This window comes from Astyanax mexicanus, chromosome 16 (assembly GCF_023375975.1).
Source record: "Astyanax mexicanus isolate ESR-SI-001 chromosome 16, AstMex3_surface, whole genome shotgun sequence".
NCBI lineage: Eukaryota > Metazoa > Chordata > Actinopteri > Characiformes > Acestrorhamphidae > Astyanax > Astyanax mexicanus.
In genome coordinates this window covers 8630299-8649156 of record NC_064423.1, presented here as the reverse complement: position 1 = coordinate 8649156, position 18858 = coordinate 8630299, and the positions used below count along the sequence as shown (strand labels likewise).

The window sequence follows — 18858 nt, the reverse complement described above, 5'->3', positions numbered from 1 at the left end:
ATAAGAGTGTACTGTTGTGACAGATCAGAACATTGTACAACAACTCCAACAACAACTCCGACAACCACTCCAACAACCACTCCAACAACCACTCCAACAACAACTCCAACTACGACTTCAACAACAACTCCAACAACAACTCCAACAACAACTCCAACTACAACAACCACAACTACAACTACAGCAACTACAACTACAGCAACAACCACTCCAACAACAACTCCCACCACAAGCTTACCTCCAACTTGCGAACCTTGCCACTGGTCAGATTGGATGGACTTTGGTCCTCCTACAACAGGGGCCAATGGTGGTGAAATTGTGCCAATAAAAAGAATAACTGACACTTATCCCAGTGTCTGTGGCAAACCCAGTGAAGTGCAATGCAGAGCAAAACTCTACCCTGGACTTCCACTTGCAGATTTGGGCCAAGAAGTGACCTGTAATGCCCAAAATGGACTGATTTGTTTGAACCAAAACCAGGGTCTTGAGGAACAATGCTTTGATTATGAGATAAGAGTGTACTGTTGTGACAGATCAGAACATTGTACAACAACTCCAACAACAACTCCAACAACCACTCCAACAACATCTCCAACAACCACTCCAACGACAACTCCAACAACAACTATGACAACCACAACTACAGAAACAACCACTCCAACAACAACTCCCACCACCACAACAACTTCAAGCACAACCTTACCTCCAACTTGTGAACCTTGCCACTGGTCAGATTGGATGGACTTTGGTCCTCCTACAACAGGTGTCAATGGTGGTGAAATTGTGCCAATAAAAAGAATAACTGACACTTATCCCAGTGTCTGTGGTAAACCCAGTGAAGTGCAATGCAGAGCGAAACTCTACCCTGGACTTCCACTGTCAGATGTAGGCCAAGAAGTGACCTGTAATGCCCAGGATGGACTGATTTGTTTGAACCAAAACCAGGGTCTCCAGGAGCAATGCTTTGATTATGAGATTAGAGTGTACTGTTGTGACAGATCAGAACATTGCACAACAACTCCAACAACAACTCCAACAACCACTCCAACAACAACTCCAACAACAACTCCAACTACGACTTCAACAACAACTCCAACAACAACTCCAACAACAACTCCAACAACAACTCCAACTACAACGACCACAACTACAACTACAGCAACAACCACTCCAACAACAACTCCCACCACAACCTTACCTCCAACTTGCGAACCTTGCCACTGGTCAGATTGGATGGACTTTGGTCCTCCTACAACAGGTGCCAACGGTGGTGAAATTGTGCCAATAAAAAGAATAACTGACACTTATCCCAACATCTGTGGCAAACCCAGTGAAGTGCAATGCAGAGCGAAACTCTACCCTGGACTTCCACTTGCAGATTTGGGCCAAAAAGTGACCTGTAATGCCCAGACTGGACTGATTTGTTTGAACCAAAACCAGGGTCTTGAGGAGCAATGCTTTGATTATGAGATTAGAGTGTACTGTTGTGACAGATCAGAACATTGTACAACAACTCCAACAACCACTCCAACAACCACTCCAACAACCACTCCAACAACAACTCCAACAACAACTCTAACTACAACTACACCAACAACAACTACAACAACAACCACTCCAACAACAACTACCACCACTCCAACAACAACTCCAACCACAACCTTACCTCCAACTTGCGAACCTTGCCACTGGTCAGATTGGATGGACTTTGGTCCTCCTACAACAGGTGCCAATGGTGGTGAAATTGTGCCAATAAAAAGAATAACTGACACTTATCCCAGTGTCTGTAGCAAACCCAGTGAAGTGCAATGCAGAGCGAAACTCTACCCTGGAATTCCACTTGCAGATTTGGGCCAAGAAGTGACCTGTAATGCCAAGAATGGACTGATTTGTTTGAACCAAAACCAGGGTCTTGAGGAACAATGCTTTGATTATGAGATTAGAGTGTACTGTTGTGACAGATCAGAACATTGTACGACAACTCCAACAACAACTCCAACAACCACTCCAACAACAACTCCAACAACAACTCCAACAACAACACCAACGACAACTACAACTACAACAACCACAACTACAACTACAGCAACAACCACTCCAACAACAACTCCCACCACCACAACAACAACCCCAAGCACAACCTTACCTCCAACTTGTGAACCTTGCCACTGGTCAGATTGGATGGACTTTGGTCCTCCTACAACAGGTGCCAATGGTGGTGAAATTGTGCCAATAAAAAGAATAACTGACACTTATCCCAGTGTCTGTGGCAAACCCAGTGAAGTGCAATGCAGAGCGAAACTCTACCCTGGACTTCCACTGTCAGATGTAGGCCAAGAAGTGACCTGTAATGCCCAGAATGGACTGATTTGTTTGAACCAAAACCAGGGTCTCCAGGAGCAATGCTTTGATTATGAGATTAGAGTGTACTGTTGTGACAGATCAGAACATTGTACAACAACTCCAACAACAACTCCAACAACCACTCCAACAACCACTCCCACAACAACTCGAACAACCACTCCAACAACAACTCCTACAACAACTCCAACGACAACTCCAACTACAACAAAGACAACTACAACTACAACAACCACAACTACAACAACCACTCCAACAACAACTCCCACCACCACAACAACAACCCCAAGCACAACCTTATCCCCAACTTGCGAACCTTGCCACTGGTCAGATTGGATGGACTTTGGTCCTCCAACAAAAGGTGCAAATGGTGGTGAAATTGTGCCAATAAAAAGAATAACTGACACTTATCCCAGCATCTGTGGCAAACCCAGTGAAGTGCAATGTAGAGCGAAACTCTACCCTGGACTTCCACTTGCAGATTTGGGCCAAGAAGTGACCTGTAATGCCCAGACTGGACTGATTTGTTTAAACCAAAACCAGGGTCTCCAGGCGCAATGCTTTGATTATGAGATTAGAGTGTACTGTTGTGACAGATCAGAACATTGTGCAACAACTCCAACAACCACTCCAACAACTACTCCAACAACAACTCCAACTACAACTTCAACAACCACAACTACATCTACAACAACAACCACTCCTACAACAACTCCAACAACCACAACAACAACTCAAACTACAACCTTACCTCCAACTTGTGAACCTTGCCACTGGTCAGATTGGATGGACTTTGGTCCTCCAACAAAAGGTGTAAATGGTGGTGAAATTGTGCCAATAAAAAGAATAACTGACACTTATCCCAGCATCTGTGGCCAACCCAGTGAAGTGCAATGTAGAGCGAAACTCTACCCTGGACTTCCACTTGCAGATTTGGGCCAAGAAGTGACCTGTAATGCCCAGACTGGACTGATTTGTTTAAACCAAAACCAGGGTCTCCAGGCGCAATGCTTTGATTATGAGATTAGAGTGTACTGTTGTGACAGATCAGAACATTGTACAACGACTCCAACAACCACTCCAACAACAACTCCAACTACAACTTCAACAACCACAACTACATCTACAACAATGACCACTCCTACAACCACAACAACAACTCAAACCACAACCTTACCTCCAACTTGTGAACCTTGCCACTGGTCAGATTGGATGGACTTTGGTCCTCCAACAAAAGGTGCAAATGGTGGTGAAATTGTGCCAATAAAAAGAATAACTGACACTTATCCCAGCATCTGTGGCCAACCCAGTGAAGTGCAATGTAGAGCGAAACTCTACCCTGGACTTCCACTTGCAGATTTGGGCCAAGAAGTGACCTGTAATGCCCAGAATGGACTGATTTGTTTGAACCAAAACCAGGGTGTCCAGGCGCAATGCTTTGATTATGAGATTAGAGTGTACTGTTGTGACAGATCAGAACATTGTACAACAACTCCAACAACAACTCCAACAACCACTCCAACAACAACTCCAACAACAACTCCAACTACGACTTCAACAACAACTCCAACAACAACTCCAACAACAACTCCAACTACACCTCCACCGACATCAACAACCACCACAACATCAACCACAACCTTACCTCCAACTTGCGAACCTTGCCACTGGTCTGATTGGATGGACTTTGGTCCTCCTACAAAAGGTGCCAATGGTGGTGAAATTGTGCCAATAAAAAGAATAACTGACACATATCCCAGCATATGTGGCAAACCCAGTGAAGTGCAATGCAGAGCGAAACTCTACCCTGGACTTCCACTTGCAGATTTGGGCCAAGAAGTGACCTGTAATGCCCAGAATGGACTGATTTGTTTGAACCAAAACCAGGGTGTCCAGCAGCAATGCTTTGATTATGAGATTAGAGTGTACTGTTGTGACAGATCAGAACATTGTACAACAACAACACCACCAACCACTCCAACACCAACTCCAACAACCACTCCAACAACCACTCCAACAACAACCACCACAACATCAACCACAAGCTTACCTCCAACTTGCGAACCTTGCCATTGGTCGGACTGGATGGACTTTGGTCCTCCTACAAAAGGTGCCAATGGTGGTGAAATTGTACCAATAAAAAGGATAACTGACACTTATCCCAGTGTCTGTGGCAAACCCAGTGAAGTGCAATGCAGAGCGAAACTCTACCCTGGACTTCCTCTTTCAGATTTGGGCCAGGAAGTGACCTGTAATGCCCAGGATGGACTGATTTGTTTGAACCAAAACCAGGGTCTCCAGGCGCAATGCTTTGATTATGAGATTAGAGTGTACTGTTGTGACAGATCAGAACATTGTACAACAACTCCAACAACCACTCCCACAACAACTCCAACAACCACTCCAACAACCACAACAACTCCTCCACTGACTGTAAAGACTGAATCCACGAGAAGGCCTTCCACAGATAAACAAAAATGTTGGTGTATTTATGATGGAAAACCTTTCTTGGAAGGTAAAACTTTGTATTTCAGTCGCAACATTTATGGTGTAATTAAGCAATAACAAATGTGGTAATGCTTGCGTTTTTATTTATGTTTGAAATAGGTTCCGAAATATACAATGTAACCGATGGCGATGGATGGTGTTACATTATGAAGTGCGTTAAAACAGAGCATTCCAAATGTTCCTCTGTTGCCCAAATGCAACAGTGTGGTGTAACCACAACTACACCTTTACCTACTACAACTACACCACTGCCTACCACACCTGCACCACACAACTGTGATAATCACCAGCCTCCCCTAAAGGTAACGCATTTAACAATCTGCTTTGTATAATAGTGACTCTACTATTTGCCATTCACACAAAAATGTTTCTGCAACAATTGGAAATTTTAGTTCTTCTCTTTATTCTTTGGTTTATGTTTAGTTTCATATTTGTCAGTTATTTAATGTCAAAACACAATGCTGTGCATTGTTCATTAAAAGCATTCCTTATCAATTGCAATTGAGGTACAGTGCTCAATTTAATTTGATATTGATTTGTGGTAATTTGACTGCACACTCTTACGCAAAATATTTTTTGTAATGATGCCCAAACTGTTTTGTCTGACATTTGATAATTTCATTCTCAATTAGAAAATTTACAAACGTATATCCTTTTAAATTGCAATACATACAGTATTGAGCTGTGGAGCTCTCTGGAATGATGGAGCTCCATCCAATACCTTTAGAATGGGATGAGCTGGGGAAGATGTGGTGGGGGGTGAACACCCAACTTTCTGACCTCACTAATGCTTTTTTTGCTGAATGCGACCAACTCCTCATTGCAACGCTTAAAAATCAAGTATAAAGTCCTTCAGTAGAGACAGTTATTCCAAAAAAGGAAGGACAAACTCTTTGTAACACTTTTGATTATAAAAACTTTTTAACAGAATGGTGAAAGTATTCCAGATGGAAAATGCTCCAATATCACATGCATCAATGGATCAATCGTGCATGAGCATATGCACTGTGCGCCTGCACATTTGCCTGTTTGCGTCAACAACCACCCACCAGTGAAAGTGACTGATGATTCTGGGTGCTGCTCCACTTATGAGTGCCAGTGTAAGTACATGCAATAGCTTCACTTCTGTCTAGTGCAATACTCTAAAGCTCAGATGTGGGGATAACACAGTGTGTTGTGTCTCATTCAGGTGTCTGCAGTGGTTTTGGAGACCCACATTACATCACCTTTGATGGAACTTACTATCCATTCCAAGGAAACTGCTCCTATGTCCTGGTCAAGGAGATACATCCAAAATACAACTTCAGTGTCATCATTGACAATGTTTACTGTGATTCTGAAGATGGCCTCTCCTGTCCTAAATCACTGACAGTGCACTACAAATCCTTCGAGATTTTCATGGCACAGAACATTTCTAATGGAATTGTCACAAACCTGGTAACTAATTGAAGTTTTGATGTGATCTGTTTAAAGGCAGCAGACTTTTGTAATTATAAAGCTTGAATTAATTTACAGGGAACCTGGTATAGAAAAACTACTAGATAGGGGCTAATCTACTGATCAGTTTATTTTACAAAAACAAGTTTCAGAGCCATAGAAATGAGATGGAATGCACTCAGGGAAGCATATATTTTATAAGGTCTTAGTTTAGTTGTGCTAAACTTCAGGCACACTGCGATACAAATAACTGATGATTGTTAGCATACTTCAGTAATGGGTATGCACTGTGGGTAAAACTGGGAAAAGTAACCTCCCCTTTTCCCCTTATAGATTGATATAAACGGGAAGCGAGTGCTGCTGCCATTTGAAAACAGTGATTTCCGAATAACAGACAACGGCATTGAATCACTGGTGGTGATACCAGCCATTAGCGCACAGGTCACCTTTACTGGAATGATGTTTTACATCAGTCTCCCCTGGCAGAAGTTCCATGGCAACACTGAGGGACAATGTGGTAAGATATATTATCTTATTAAAATAAGTAGAAATATAAAACATACAGCGTCCTGAGTGGTGCGGACGGTTTCTCCCAATGGGAGGTTAACATTTTCTTTTCAATCCGAACCAATGGCTATTTTAATCCAAATCCAGTTTAGAGTCTTTGTTTTAACCGGTGTCTGCAATGTTACTCTGCTATTTCACAATGGAGAATTAATATGTCCCATATTATCTAAAAATATGTAAGAGTAATACAGAAACACTTAGAACGAGATTAAGCTAATGCTAATTCACACAGGGTACAGAAATCCCCATCACAGCAGATTCACCCACTTTTAACAAAGGAGTTTTAAAGGAACTAGATAATTAAATCAAAGGGCCACGCTGATCTAGTTTTAATGATTCAAGTGTTTATACTGATTTTATTCAGTATAATTATTAATTATTATTGATTTATTTTTAATAATAAATAATCTGGCAAGTATTTACAAACTTACAATATTGTAATTGTGTTGTAACCACAACAAAATTGTATACATTAAAAAGAAAAACAATATTACTGTCACACTAAACTTTGCATGTTTTACTCAAAAAAAATTGTGAAAATGTCCTGTGTGAAAGCGTTCTCAATTGTATAATTTGTCCATGTTGATGTGATTTGTTTACAATGCCCTTTCAGGAACCTGTGATAATAACCGCACTGATGACTGCCGCCTACCAAATGGCACCATTCTAACATCATGTGAGAAGATGGCACCCCACTGGCATGTTCATAAAAATGACAGCTACTGCCCACCATCTCCAACACCAGAACCACCAATCCAGTGTCCTAATTACACAATCTGTGAAATTCTTAGTAGCAAGTAAGTATTACTTCCAAATTTAGACAAGTTTACCCAGAGGGATGTTTATACTGCAGTGCTATAGTGCATACTGCTGGTTTAAACACTGATGATTTACGTTAGTTTGTGTGCATTTGATGTTTAACAGGGTCTTTGAGAAATGCCACAAGGTTGTCCCTTACGAGCCTTTCATGAAGGGCTGCAACTACGACATATGCCACACAAACAAAACGTCATTTGGCTGCACCAGCTTGCAGATGTATGCAGAGGAGTGCTCTATGGCAGGAGTCTGCATAGACTGGAGACCGGAAACACGAGGAAAATGTGGTAAGGGCAATAAAGCTGCAGCTTACAACTGTAACATTTTCAAACTGACTCAAATCAAAATGTCAAAATCTCACATATTTCTGTTCCTTACACACACAGAATTCAGGTGCGAATCCCCCAGAGTATACAAAGCCTGCGGTCCTCAGATTGAAGAAACTTGTGATGCAAGGTAGCGTAGACTGTACCACTATAATGAACGCTTACTTACTACCGTTGTTATTTTAAACAGAATAAAACACATAATGACGTTTCATTTCCTGTCATTTTAGATTTAACCTGAGGTTTTTAAGTGAGCCAAGTGAGTTCAGTGCACTGGAAACCATGCGCTGGGAGGGATGCTACTGTCCAACTGGCACAACATTGTTGAGCCCATTCATAGATGCCTGTGTTAATAACAGCTGTTGTAAGTGATCTTTATGTGAATTTTACTTACATGATCAATATTACTGTGTATATTATCGGTTAAAGTGTCAATTCAGATGATGCAGGTGTTAGTGGTAGACTTTTCTGCAGGTTTGTATGTTCTGTTTTTTATTTTAATAACAGAATCATACTGAACTAATCTGTTCTTTCTGTGTAATTCTACAGCATACTGCATTTTGCCAAATAAACAGTGGAAACCGGTAAGACAAGCATTTGAAAAAGCTGAAAGATTTGGGCAAACGTTTGTTCGATTTTTTCAGAAACACACTACATTGTGATTGTCTCTTGTTTTCTTTAAGGCTGGTGCGATATGGACACTAAACAACGGATGTGAGATTTGCACATGTGTGCCAGAGACCCTGAACGTGTTCTGTGAGGCTCCAGTATGTCCTACACAAAAACCAGTGACCTGTGACAAGGAGGGTCAGGTCCAGATCACAGAGACAGTGGGTTGCTGTAAGAACACCACATGTGGTGAGTGGTGCGACCTGCTTGATTTATACACTAGAAACATTTAACCATGTTCTGTTTCAAAAGACATATGTATTTTTTTCTGCATCTCAGTATTCTTACTGAATTTGAATCTGGCAGTTGGTCTTAGAAACAGAAATGCTCCAAAATCATTTGGAACAAAATCTTTTTCAATATGAAGGTTTTTTCCGCCTGCTGTAGTTGACATATGTGGAAGATACAAAGTCAATGATGTTAATATATATAACACATCTGTAGAAGAGTGTTTATTTTTAAATAATATACCGAAATGATTGGCCTAAGGATAAGCACTGGAGTGTTTTTCTAGGTTAAACCATCTTTATGTGGGATTGTGTGCTGATTTCACAAATGACCCTCAAACTCACAGTCAATGGATGCGATTGGTGAGCCATGCACGTATGTTTTATTAATTTAGAACATCTTTCTACAGTGTGTAATAGCAGTTTATGTCAGAGTAAGAAGCACAGCTGCCCTGTTGGATACACACCAGAGGTTGTAATGGGAGTCTGCTGTCCAGAATACGGATGTGGTGAGTGTTAATCAGTGTGTGTATGTAATATGTGTATGCTCTGATAATTAACGTTTTGGTGTGTTAAAATGCTTTTTTTTTTGGTTTTTTAGTACCTACTACAAACATCTGCCTGTTCAATAATACTGAGTACCAGGTAAGACTAAGAGCATGAGCAAACCGTGGTCTTACAAATACAAAATTATCGATATTTTTTCTGTTTAAAAGATTTATATGTGATTTATCACTGAAGCTTTCTTGAGCTATTTTTCTGTTACTCACTGGGGTTTCAATATTCTGTGTTTACACTTGTATGATTTTCTGCTCTGATATTACCATATTTTTCGCACTATAAGGTTAATTTAAAATCCTTAAATTTTCCCCAAATTGTCAGTGTGCCTTTTATTCCAGTGCGCCTTATGTAAGAACTTCATCAGTCAGGTTGTAAGAAGCAGTAAAGCCACTCCACTGAAGTACAGTATTATACAGGAGTTTCAGTTTAGTTCTCCAGCAGTATTAGTATAAGCTGTTAACCATGCTAAGCGCTAGCTTTTTGGCCGTCCAGAGGTGAGTCTCATTGGCCTGTAGCCTGATGCTAACCCTGGCTAGCACTGCTGAAGCAGCATTGGCATTAGCCACTAACCATGCTAAGTGATAGCTGTTTGGTCGTTTAGAGGTGAGTATTATCGGCCTGTACCCTGCTGTCAAACCCGGCTAGCACTGCTGAAGGAGCAATAGCATAAGCCACTAACCACAGCACTTGCTTTTTTGCTGTTCAGAGACGAGTATATCGGACTGTGGCCGCTAATCGCTAGCGGTTAGCTAGCTAGCGTTCAGTGCGCATTATAGTGCGAAAAATACAGTAAATATGTTATATATTTATATCTGGTATTAGTTCTTTAATTTCCTTCATTTGTGTTTAATTACAGCCTGGTACCCCTGTACCTATGAAACAATGTGAGCGCTGCGTATGTTCTGATAAAATGGATTCCCAAGGTAACTGGAACACAATTGAGTGTCAACCTCTTCCATGTGACACATACTGCCCACTGGTAAGTGAAGCACAGATTATCTATAATTCAAGTTGATAGATATTAACTAATGGTCAGAAACAGCTGTTGGGATAATTAATCTATTTGCTATTTCAAAACATGCCATTAGCTTATGGCTATGTGGGAACTCAGGAAGGAGAGATAATAGAGGTACATGAAGGAAATAGAGCAGTGAAGGGTAGCTAAAACTCGACGTGGTACATAGGAGAAGTCAAGGTAATTTATAGGATGCTTGATTAGAAAGCGTAGGAGATTTAGGCATGTTTCTCCTCCCACAACATAGTTATTTTATATCACCTAATGTAATCCTAATAATAGTTAAAAAAGGTAATGTGTTATAGAATAGTGATAATGTTATCAGTGAGGCTGATATATATATTTAAATGGCCATTACTTTTTGTCATAAAGGGATACGAGTACCAGTTATCTCCAGGCCTTTGCTGTGGAACCTGTGTTCAGACGAGCTGCGTGGCCACGTGGGGCAACGTCACCCAAACCATTAAGGTAAGTTTTTCTGTGTTTTGCTTTCTGAATAAATCATAGCTTCATCTATAGCTTCGTACTACTTAGAATGAAAACATACTAAACCTGAACTGAAATTTCTTGTCAAGTAGGTTTATACTACATTAATATTTTACATAATGTATATGTGTTAAATTATTTTATATGTCCTTTTTTTGCAATGTAAAATAAAAAAAAATGTAATAGGTATAATTTACATATTTATTAACATGTTGTGTCTCTGTGTGCAAAAAGACAAAGGCACATGTTTTAAATACCACCACAAATGTGTATAGGTATCTTATTTAGGTTTCTTTATAGGTATCTTTATAGGTATCTTATTAATGGTGCACAATAAATAAGCCTGTACATACAATACCACCTTAGTCATGTCTGCTTTTTGAGCTCCTTTGATGATACTGATTATATATATATATTTTTCACAGCCTGGTCAAATCTGGACTCCACCCACTGATAAATGTTTGAAGTTCGAGTGCATGAAGATTGGGACGCAGTTCATCGTAATTGAAGCCAAACTCGTCTGCCCACCGATTAATGAAGACGACTGCATTCCTGTGAGTTACCTACCAGTGAACTTTATGCATGAACGAAAACAAATACAGTCATGTACAAAAAGATATCAAATGTGAATATTTTTTATGTATTTTTACTCACCTGGACAAATCTATATCCAAATCTGCTACTGTTTTTTTGCTTTATTTACTTTTTTGGATTTCTACACCATATTATTCTGTTCACAAACAAACAAAATAAATGAATAAATGTCAGCAAAATTATGTATATGAATCACATAGAGGCTTACTTAATTAGCAATGTATAACTCACTTTTTTCTCTTTTATTAACACAGGGAACAATAGTTGTTGGTCTTGATGGCTGCTGCATCACCTGTGAGTGTTTAAATTATGTTCTATTTCATACTAAAAGTAATAAACGCATTCCATTAACTTCAAATGTTTTATATTTTAAGGCATAAACAAGACTGACCACTGTGGCGTCAGCAAAACCTCCACATACCTCGAGAGCAACGGCTGCAAGACTGCCAACCTGGTGGAGATGACGACTTGCAAAGGCTCTTGTACCACGTCCTCCATGTAAGTGATTCAGAACTTCACCTGAGGGGCACCAGTAAATGGAGTTAAATATATGCTACACAATTCAAAACACTAAAGTAACCAAAGCAGAAAAAATAAAAACTTTAACTATTGTTGATATATCATAACAGATATGATATCATATATCATAATAATAATCAGTGGGCATCAGGGAAATTCAGGGAAAAATAAGAAAGTCAGTAAATTAACCAAATTAGTTGTTTTCTATTGTTTAAAAGTACATAGATAAAATGTACCCTCTTACTCTGCCTCCCCTCAGGTACTCAGTGCAAGCCAGAACAATCCAGCACTCCTGCTCCTGTTGTCGTGAAATGGTCACCAGCCAGAGACAGGCAGAACTTATCTGTCCAGATGGAAAGAAGGTCGTTCACACGTATCTCTACATTGAGAAGTGCGGCTGCCTCGAGACAGAATGTGCGGAGACGGCTTCTGTCAGGCAGAGGCGTAGGCGGCGGTGATCAAGTGTGCAACATGCTCAGCCTTCTTAAATCAAAGTTAATCTATTTATGACTTTATTTACAGTTTAGTTTACTTAACTGAATCACTGAACATCTTTACTTTTTGTTTCTCTTACTTACTGTTTCTTTTCTGAAGCTTAAAATTCAAATAAATATCAAGCAATTAACACATTGTCATGTCTTGTTTATAACCTCGAAATGCCTGAAATTAACCAATACACAGCTTTGAGGTATCAATCATGGTCATAGAATCTAAATGAAAGTTCTAAATGAAAACGCTATATTAGGCTCTCATCCTCTCTACTGAAGGCTGAAAATTAAGATGTAATTTATTCTAACCTAATAATGTCAAAATTAAAAAGTAACCTTATAAACAACTTCACATCCTTTGACTGAAAGAGTGGGTCTCAAGGGAAATTTACAGAAAGCATCTTAAAAGTGGCTAGATTTTGCAAAATCCCTCAGAAACTGTTATTTGACAACTATAATGGTTTTGTACTGAACAATGACAGCCTAAAGAACAATTTGAATGATAAAACAGTTCTTCACAGTCCATAAGAAGGCTCTTTTTCTTGTTTCTTTCAAGGTTAATAGAGTTTTTACTGAGTGATCAGCTGTGCTCATTAAATAATATGTCAGTGGCATGTATAACCTCTGAAGCTCCAAAATGGAACCTTGACAGGAGAAGGAAAAATACACTTAAAGGTCCTTTTACACCAAATATTGTTTTAGAAAAATGAATGCAATATATTAATGCATAAAATAGTGCAGGCTCTAAAAAAAAAAAATACAAAGCATTGCAATCTGTAAAGTACAACTGAAATTATTAAACCCCAATTGCCAATTTTAAAGGTTTACTGGCAATATTTACTATTATAAACTTTCAGCTTCTTGCAATAAACTAATTAAACAAGATCAGTTTAAATTTCACATTTAAAACACAACATAATTAGTGTTTTCTCTAAATTTAGCACAAAATGAATCACCTTTAATAAGTACAGGGAAGTGACCTCCAGTTTAATAATTATATTAGGTTTGTGTGTTTCAATCACCTTCTTCAAATTCCACCAAAGATTCCTCTGGGTTTTAAGTCAGGCCACTGTGAGACCACTCCAGAATCTACCAAGACATCTGCTGAAACCAGGCCTCAGTGGACATTAGTGTATGTTTGGGATCACTGTTCCGTTTGAAGGTCCAGTGATGCACAAGCTTCACCTTTCTCACAAAAGGAAGGTTCTAATACTAACACCACATGTTTCACAGATCTTGGGAGTTTTAAAGTGAGAAAAACGTGAGAAGGTTGCTTAAAACTTACTGGTTTTCTAAGTGTTTTCACTCCTACCCTGTTAGGTCTGGTCTTTCAGACTTTTTAGTTGGTTCTGAACTAAAAGTGTTCTTATTAAATAATAACAAGATTTTGGGAGCAGGAATATGCCTAAAGCACCTCCTCTTTTCAATCTAACATCCTATAAATTCCCTGGATTTCTCTTATGTATTATGACAAGTTTTTGCAACCCTCCACCACACAATTTTCCCCTTTAACTCTGTTATCTATCCCCTCACATACAGTATTACACTACTGATACTGAAGTGTGTTAAGGACATAAATTTTAAGGATTATCAGGGTCAAGACAAATTATATTTTTTAAGGCCACAGACATGGAATAGATAAAAGCATGGATATAGATTTATTTTTTAAAATAACTTTTTAAGTTATTTTAAGGATGTGTACTCAACATTCATAAAGTGTTTTAGAATGCTTTAAATTGCTTTAAAAAATATGACAAACTGCTTAGAAAGCAAATAATGTTTGATTTCACTGTGTTCAAAAAACGTTTCAAAAGTAAAAGTAAATGTCCAGATCTGACACAGCTGGACCACAAATGCTGTGACTCAAAAATCAGTAATAATTGACCCAAATGTAAAAGGTTCCACCATGAGGCCAACAGGTGTAACTGCCCCTGTGCAGCAGAAGCTTTAAAAACGATTTTAGAAAGTGCTCTCTGATGGTGTGGTATTCTTTTCTGCAGGAAATGTGAATAAAAATGTTAAACAATGTTGTGATAAAAGTTTACTGAACAACAAATACAATCAGCTGCAGTTGTTCTCGATTACACCCTGAATTTATGTTCATATTAACTTATATGATAATATTATAGTGATATAATAATATTTTGTTTTTATACTACATTACTAATCTTAACTGGCGATGATAAGTCATTACTCAATAGAAAATGTCAGCAGTGAATTTTGATGTATCCCTTGGTATCAGCAGAAAGAGGATGACTATATGAGCAAAGTCAAACAAAAGAGAAGTCAGACTTTCTGACTTGTCTGTTGAGTCACTGGTAACTGAAGAAATGTGAGTGTTTTAATATCAACATCTTTAAAGCAGAGACTAAACTAGATAAATAAAAATGTAAAGCCCCCATGTGTATATACACACCTAGGACTCTCATTATACTACCATTGCTGTAAAAATAATATACATATGTTTAAAGAAACAATTATTTAGAACAATTTAATGCACTAATTGTACTAATACAAAGACACAAAGACACTCAATGACACTCTTACAATTCAGAGTTTCATATTTTGTGATCATCAGTATATCATCATCCCCAGAAATCCCTTGTTTACAAACAACCCAAAATTAACTGAAGCACTTGGTGCTCTTAAAATTTCATGTACGCCATTGGTTCTGTGAGCAAACCTAATTAAAGACATACAAAAATAAATAACCAGCGTCACACAACACAATTCATGCGTGAGATAAATAACATGTGCGGCAGTACCCTCCCTCCGCCTCACCCCGTGTACATATTTATACAATTCAAAGTTACGAAAGAAACCTTTACATAAAAGCTCTGCTCTCTTCACGTCCTTCGCCTCGGTATTGGCACATGTCAGCGCCGTGCATCAATCATCACTTCATGTGTTTGAATTACGCTGTTGAGCTATTGATTTCAATCCTGCATCCTGAATCAAGTTTACTCTAAGGGAATATTAAGCTTCATCTGTTGACCCAGCGACTGAACAATGGCTTCGTCCCAGAGCTTGTTCACCTACAGTAACATATGGCAGGGCGAGGGACCAAATACGCCCGCAGCTTTTCTCTTGGACAAACAGGCGAAACAGGCTGGGTTTCACAAGCACAATTTCAGAGCACACAGCCTGCGGCAACTTCAGCTCTGGATGCTGCTGCAGCCTGGAGCTGGAGGAGCTGCCAGAAGGTCATTTCGCCTCATTCTTTCTTTAAGATGCTCAAACTGATAAATGGTGCTCTCTGTCATTCTCTCTATACATCACCATGCCAATCAATCAACTACTCTTTGCCTGGTGTGGCGATGAGGAGGAGGGGTACCATGTGCCCACCCCTACGCCACAATATACACACAATCTATCTGACTCAGGCTAAATCGTACAGACAGTGGCTGTACTGTGGCTGTTGGCCACAGGATTGCAGGTCAATACAAATAACACAATGCCTTGTGCTCTCTGCAATAACAGGACATTTTCTTAAATAATGACAGATGACCAAATAAAACTACTAGAAAGTTCTGTTCTGAACACAACTGCTTGTTCATTACAGTTTCTCCCTGCATATCCCTTGACCTTTTACAGTTTTGTGAGACAAAAGGGTTTGAGCTAAAACAAACAAAATTTACAGCAAGTATGTATTTAGCCTATTCAGAGTTGTGTGTGTTTAACATGCTTTATGTAAATTTATTAAAAAACATATAAAGATCTACTTAAAAAGCTGCAAACAAAGCCTGCACTCTTTTTATTCACACTTGACAGAACTTTTCTCAATATATAATCAAATCACACACAGCCAGCTTCATCAGCAATTCTATAGCAGAGTAAACATGTTGTAATATTATATTACACCAAAATAACCATAAAGCCAGTGGTCAGTGAGTGTGAATACAACCAACCAATACATTTTGTGCTTAAGTTAAATATCAATAACACTTGGCCCCAATAGTTGTTCTAATATGTGACTAAGGCACTATCCTAACCAGGAACTTGGTGATGTCAGTGGTTTTCAAACATTGTATTAGTAATACAATACATTAGCATTAGAGGTCTGGAGCGAGGGTACTGTAATAATAAAGCACACTGTGATAGGACTGGAGAGAGGGTACTGTAATAATAAAGTACAATGTGATAGGACTGGAGAGAGGGTACTGTAATAATAAAGCACAATGTGATAGGACTGGAGCGAGGGTACTGTAATAATAAAGAGCACTGTGATAGGAATAGAGTGAGGGTACTGTTATAATAAAGAGCACTGTAATAGAACTGAAAGAAAGGGTACTGTAATAATAAAGCACACTGTGATAGGACTGGAGAGAGGGTACTGTAATAATAAAGCACAATGTGATAGGACTGGAGCGAGGGTACTGTAATAATAAAGAGCACTGTGATAGGAATAGAGTGAGGGTACTGTTATAATAAAGAGCACTGTAATAGAACTGAAGGAAAGGGTACTGTAATAATAAAGCACACTGTGATAGGACTGGAGCGAGGGTACTTTAATAATAAAGAGCACTGTGATAGGACTAGAGCGAGGGTACTTTAATAACAAAGAGCACTGTGATAGGACTGGAGCGAGGGTACTGTAATAATAAAGAGCACTGTGATAGAACTGAAGTGAGGGTACTGTAATAAAGCGCACTGTGATAGAACTGAAAGAGAGGGTACTGTAATAAAGCGCACTGTGATAGGAATGGAGTAAGGTACTGTAATAATAAAGAGCACTGTGATAGGACTAGAGTGAGGGTACTGTAATAATAAAATATTGTCAGAGGTACAGTCTCAAAACTGTCAAATGCAAAAAGTTAAATAAGCAATTACATGTATAATTACACAATTGCATCACATTTAATTAACATTTATGGCACTCAGCATCTAATGCTGTAGACGCTTTCGGGCGACTGTCTTTTAGCTTGTTTACACACACACACACATACACACACACATACACACACACACACACAGGTTCAGAACCAGGAAAGGAATGCAGAGACTATCTTCTTATTTCACAGAAAAACTGAACAGTGACAGAGCCTCTTTGACCAGCTGAATTTAACATCATTTATCAAAATTTACAGTGCACATGCATTAATGTGTTCCCTAGAAGACAAACTTACCGTAGAGAAGCAATAAAGCATTTGGGATGTCCAAGTTTTTACTGGGGGTTTAATTATTTCTCACAAGAAAATAAAGCCCCAGAATTACAGACACACTCTGATGGACAGATTAACCGGAATGAACTGCTGATTAACTAGAAATATTGTGAACTCACTGAGGTAAATTACAGAGACTTACAGAAGCTCCCGGTAGTATACAGTAATGAAGCAAAAGTCATTTGTTACTGTTGGTAAGTAGATTTTTAAGAACTTTTTGTTTTTTTATTTTATTTCTATTTTGTGTGACTTACATTAATCCCACAACATAAAAAATGTGTTCAATTTCCAGAGGAATTAATAATTTCCAAGGCAATGCAGGTACTCAGGGCACGCATTTGATGTAATATATGGGATATATACAGATGGAATGTATTGTTTTTAAAACTTTTTTTTTTTACATAAATTTGTAACTAAGTTGCAAATAAAACGTTTTTTTCAGAGCCTGTTTAGTTCTGCTTAATATAAATTGTTTGCTCGGAGTGTAGAGTCTTTTTTTCCTAAAATGAGAATATTCAAGAGTCTCTCAACAAAAATGATAATAGGACAAATCATTGTATTATTAACTTTGAAGACAAACACTTTTGTACTTTTACCCAAGTGAAGGTCTGAAATGAAAAAAAAATACTGTACTTATTTTTTATCTTGGGTGTCTCTACTTACTTATACAACTCAGCTAGAAGCTCCATTGGTTTGCATTATGATCTGTTGAAGAAAGCAAACTCTGTTTTTACTGTTTTACAGTTTCAAAATCCTACAATAACATATGTATAATTAATGATCATCTACTCTTGTGAAAAAGCTTTGGACGTTAATTTTGCACAAAAAAGAAAAAGAGAGGGACTGTAATATTAGCAGCATTTAGATAGCTAGCAAAGTCTAGCCTTCAGTATCTTCTGAAGGAGACTGAGTCCCCAAAGAATCTAGGTAGAAAAAATAAACAATAATGAAATTAACAGAGAGTAAAACATTACCTCAATTAAATAAATAATTTAACAACCTCAATGTACAAAACAAATGTTGCGGTGATCAGTAGCTAAGCTAAAATGCTAACTTTTTCAACTAAAGGGAAAAAAACTAAAACTAGTTAATTTGCAAGAGTATTTTAATAAAAAAAAGAAA

General features: G+C 38.5%; 1 protein-coding gene across 1 annotated transcript in view; it reads left to right on the top strand.

Annotated features, from left to right (window-relative positions):
- The window catches only part of LOC103035069 (mucin-5AC), a 40372-nt gene extending 27661 nt beyond the window's left edge, over nucleotides 1–12711 (top strand). The window contains exons 34-54 of the mRNA XM_049465963.1: nucleotides 24–263; nucleotides 2442–2687; nucleotides 3408–3547; nucleotides 4307–4436; nucleotides 5798–5969; nucleotides 6059–6306; nucleotides 6640–6823; nucleotides 7487–7670; nucleotides 7798–7976; nucleotides 8076–8145; nucleotides 8246–8379; nucleotides 8565–8599; nucleotides 8699–8873; nucleotides 9322–9420; nucleotides 9513–9556; nucleotides 10329–10451; nucleotides 10860–10955; nucleotides 11399–11527; nucleotides 11822–11861; nucleotides 11942–12065; nucleotides 12346–12711. Coding sequence (XP_049321920.1) covers nucleotides 24–263; nucleotides 2442–2687; nucleotides 3408–3547; nucleotides 4307–4436; nucleotides 5798–5969; nucleotides 6059–6306; nucleotides 6640–6823; nucleotides 7487–7670; nucleotides 7798–7976; nucleotides 8076–8145; nucleotides 8246–8379; nucleotides 8565–8599; nucleotides 8699–8873; nucleotides 9322–9420; nucleotides 9513–9556; nucleotides 10329–10451; nucleotides 10860–10955; nucleotides 11399–11527; nucleotides 11822–11861; nucleotides 11942–12065; nucleotides 12346–12544 — 2991 coding nt within the window. The 3' untranslated portion in view covers nucleotides 12545–12711. The remainder of the gene's footprint in view (nucleotides 1–23; nucleotides 264–2441; nucleotides 2688–3407; nucleotides 3548–4306; nucleotides 4437–5797; nucleotides 5970–6058; nucleotides 6307–6639; nucleotides 6824–7486; nucleotides 7671–7797; nucleotides 7977–8075; nucleotides 8146–8245; nucleotides 8380–8564; nucleotides 8600–8698; nucleotides 8874–9321; nucleotides 9421–9512; nucleotides 9557–10328; nucleotides 10452–10859; nucleotides 10956–11398; nucleotides 11528–11821; nucleotides 11862–11941; nucleotides 12066–12345) is intronic.
- Nucleotides 12712–18858: the final 6147 nt, after the last annotated feature.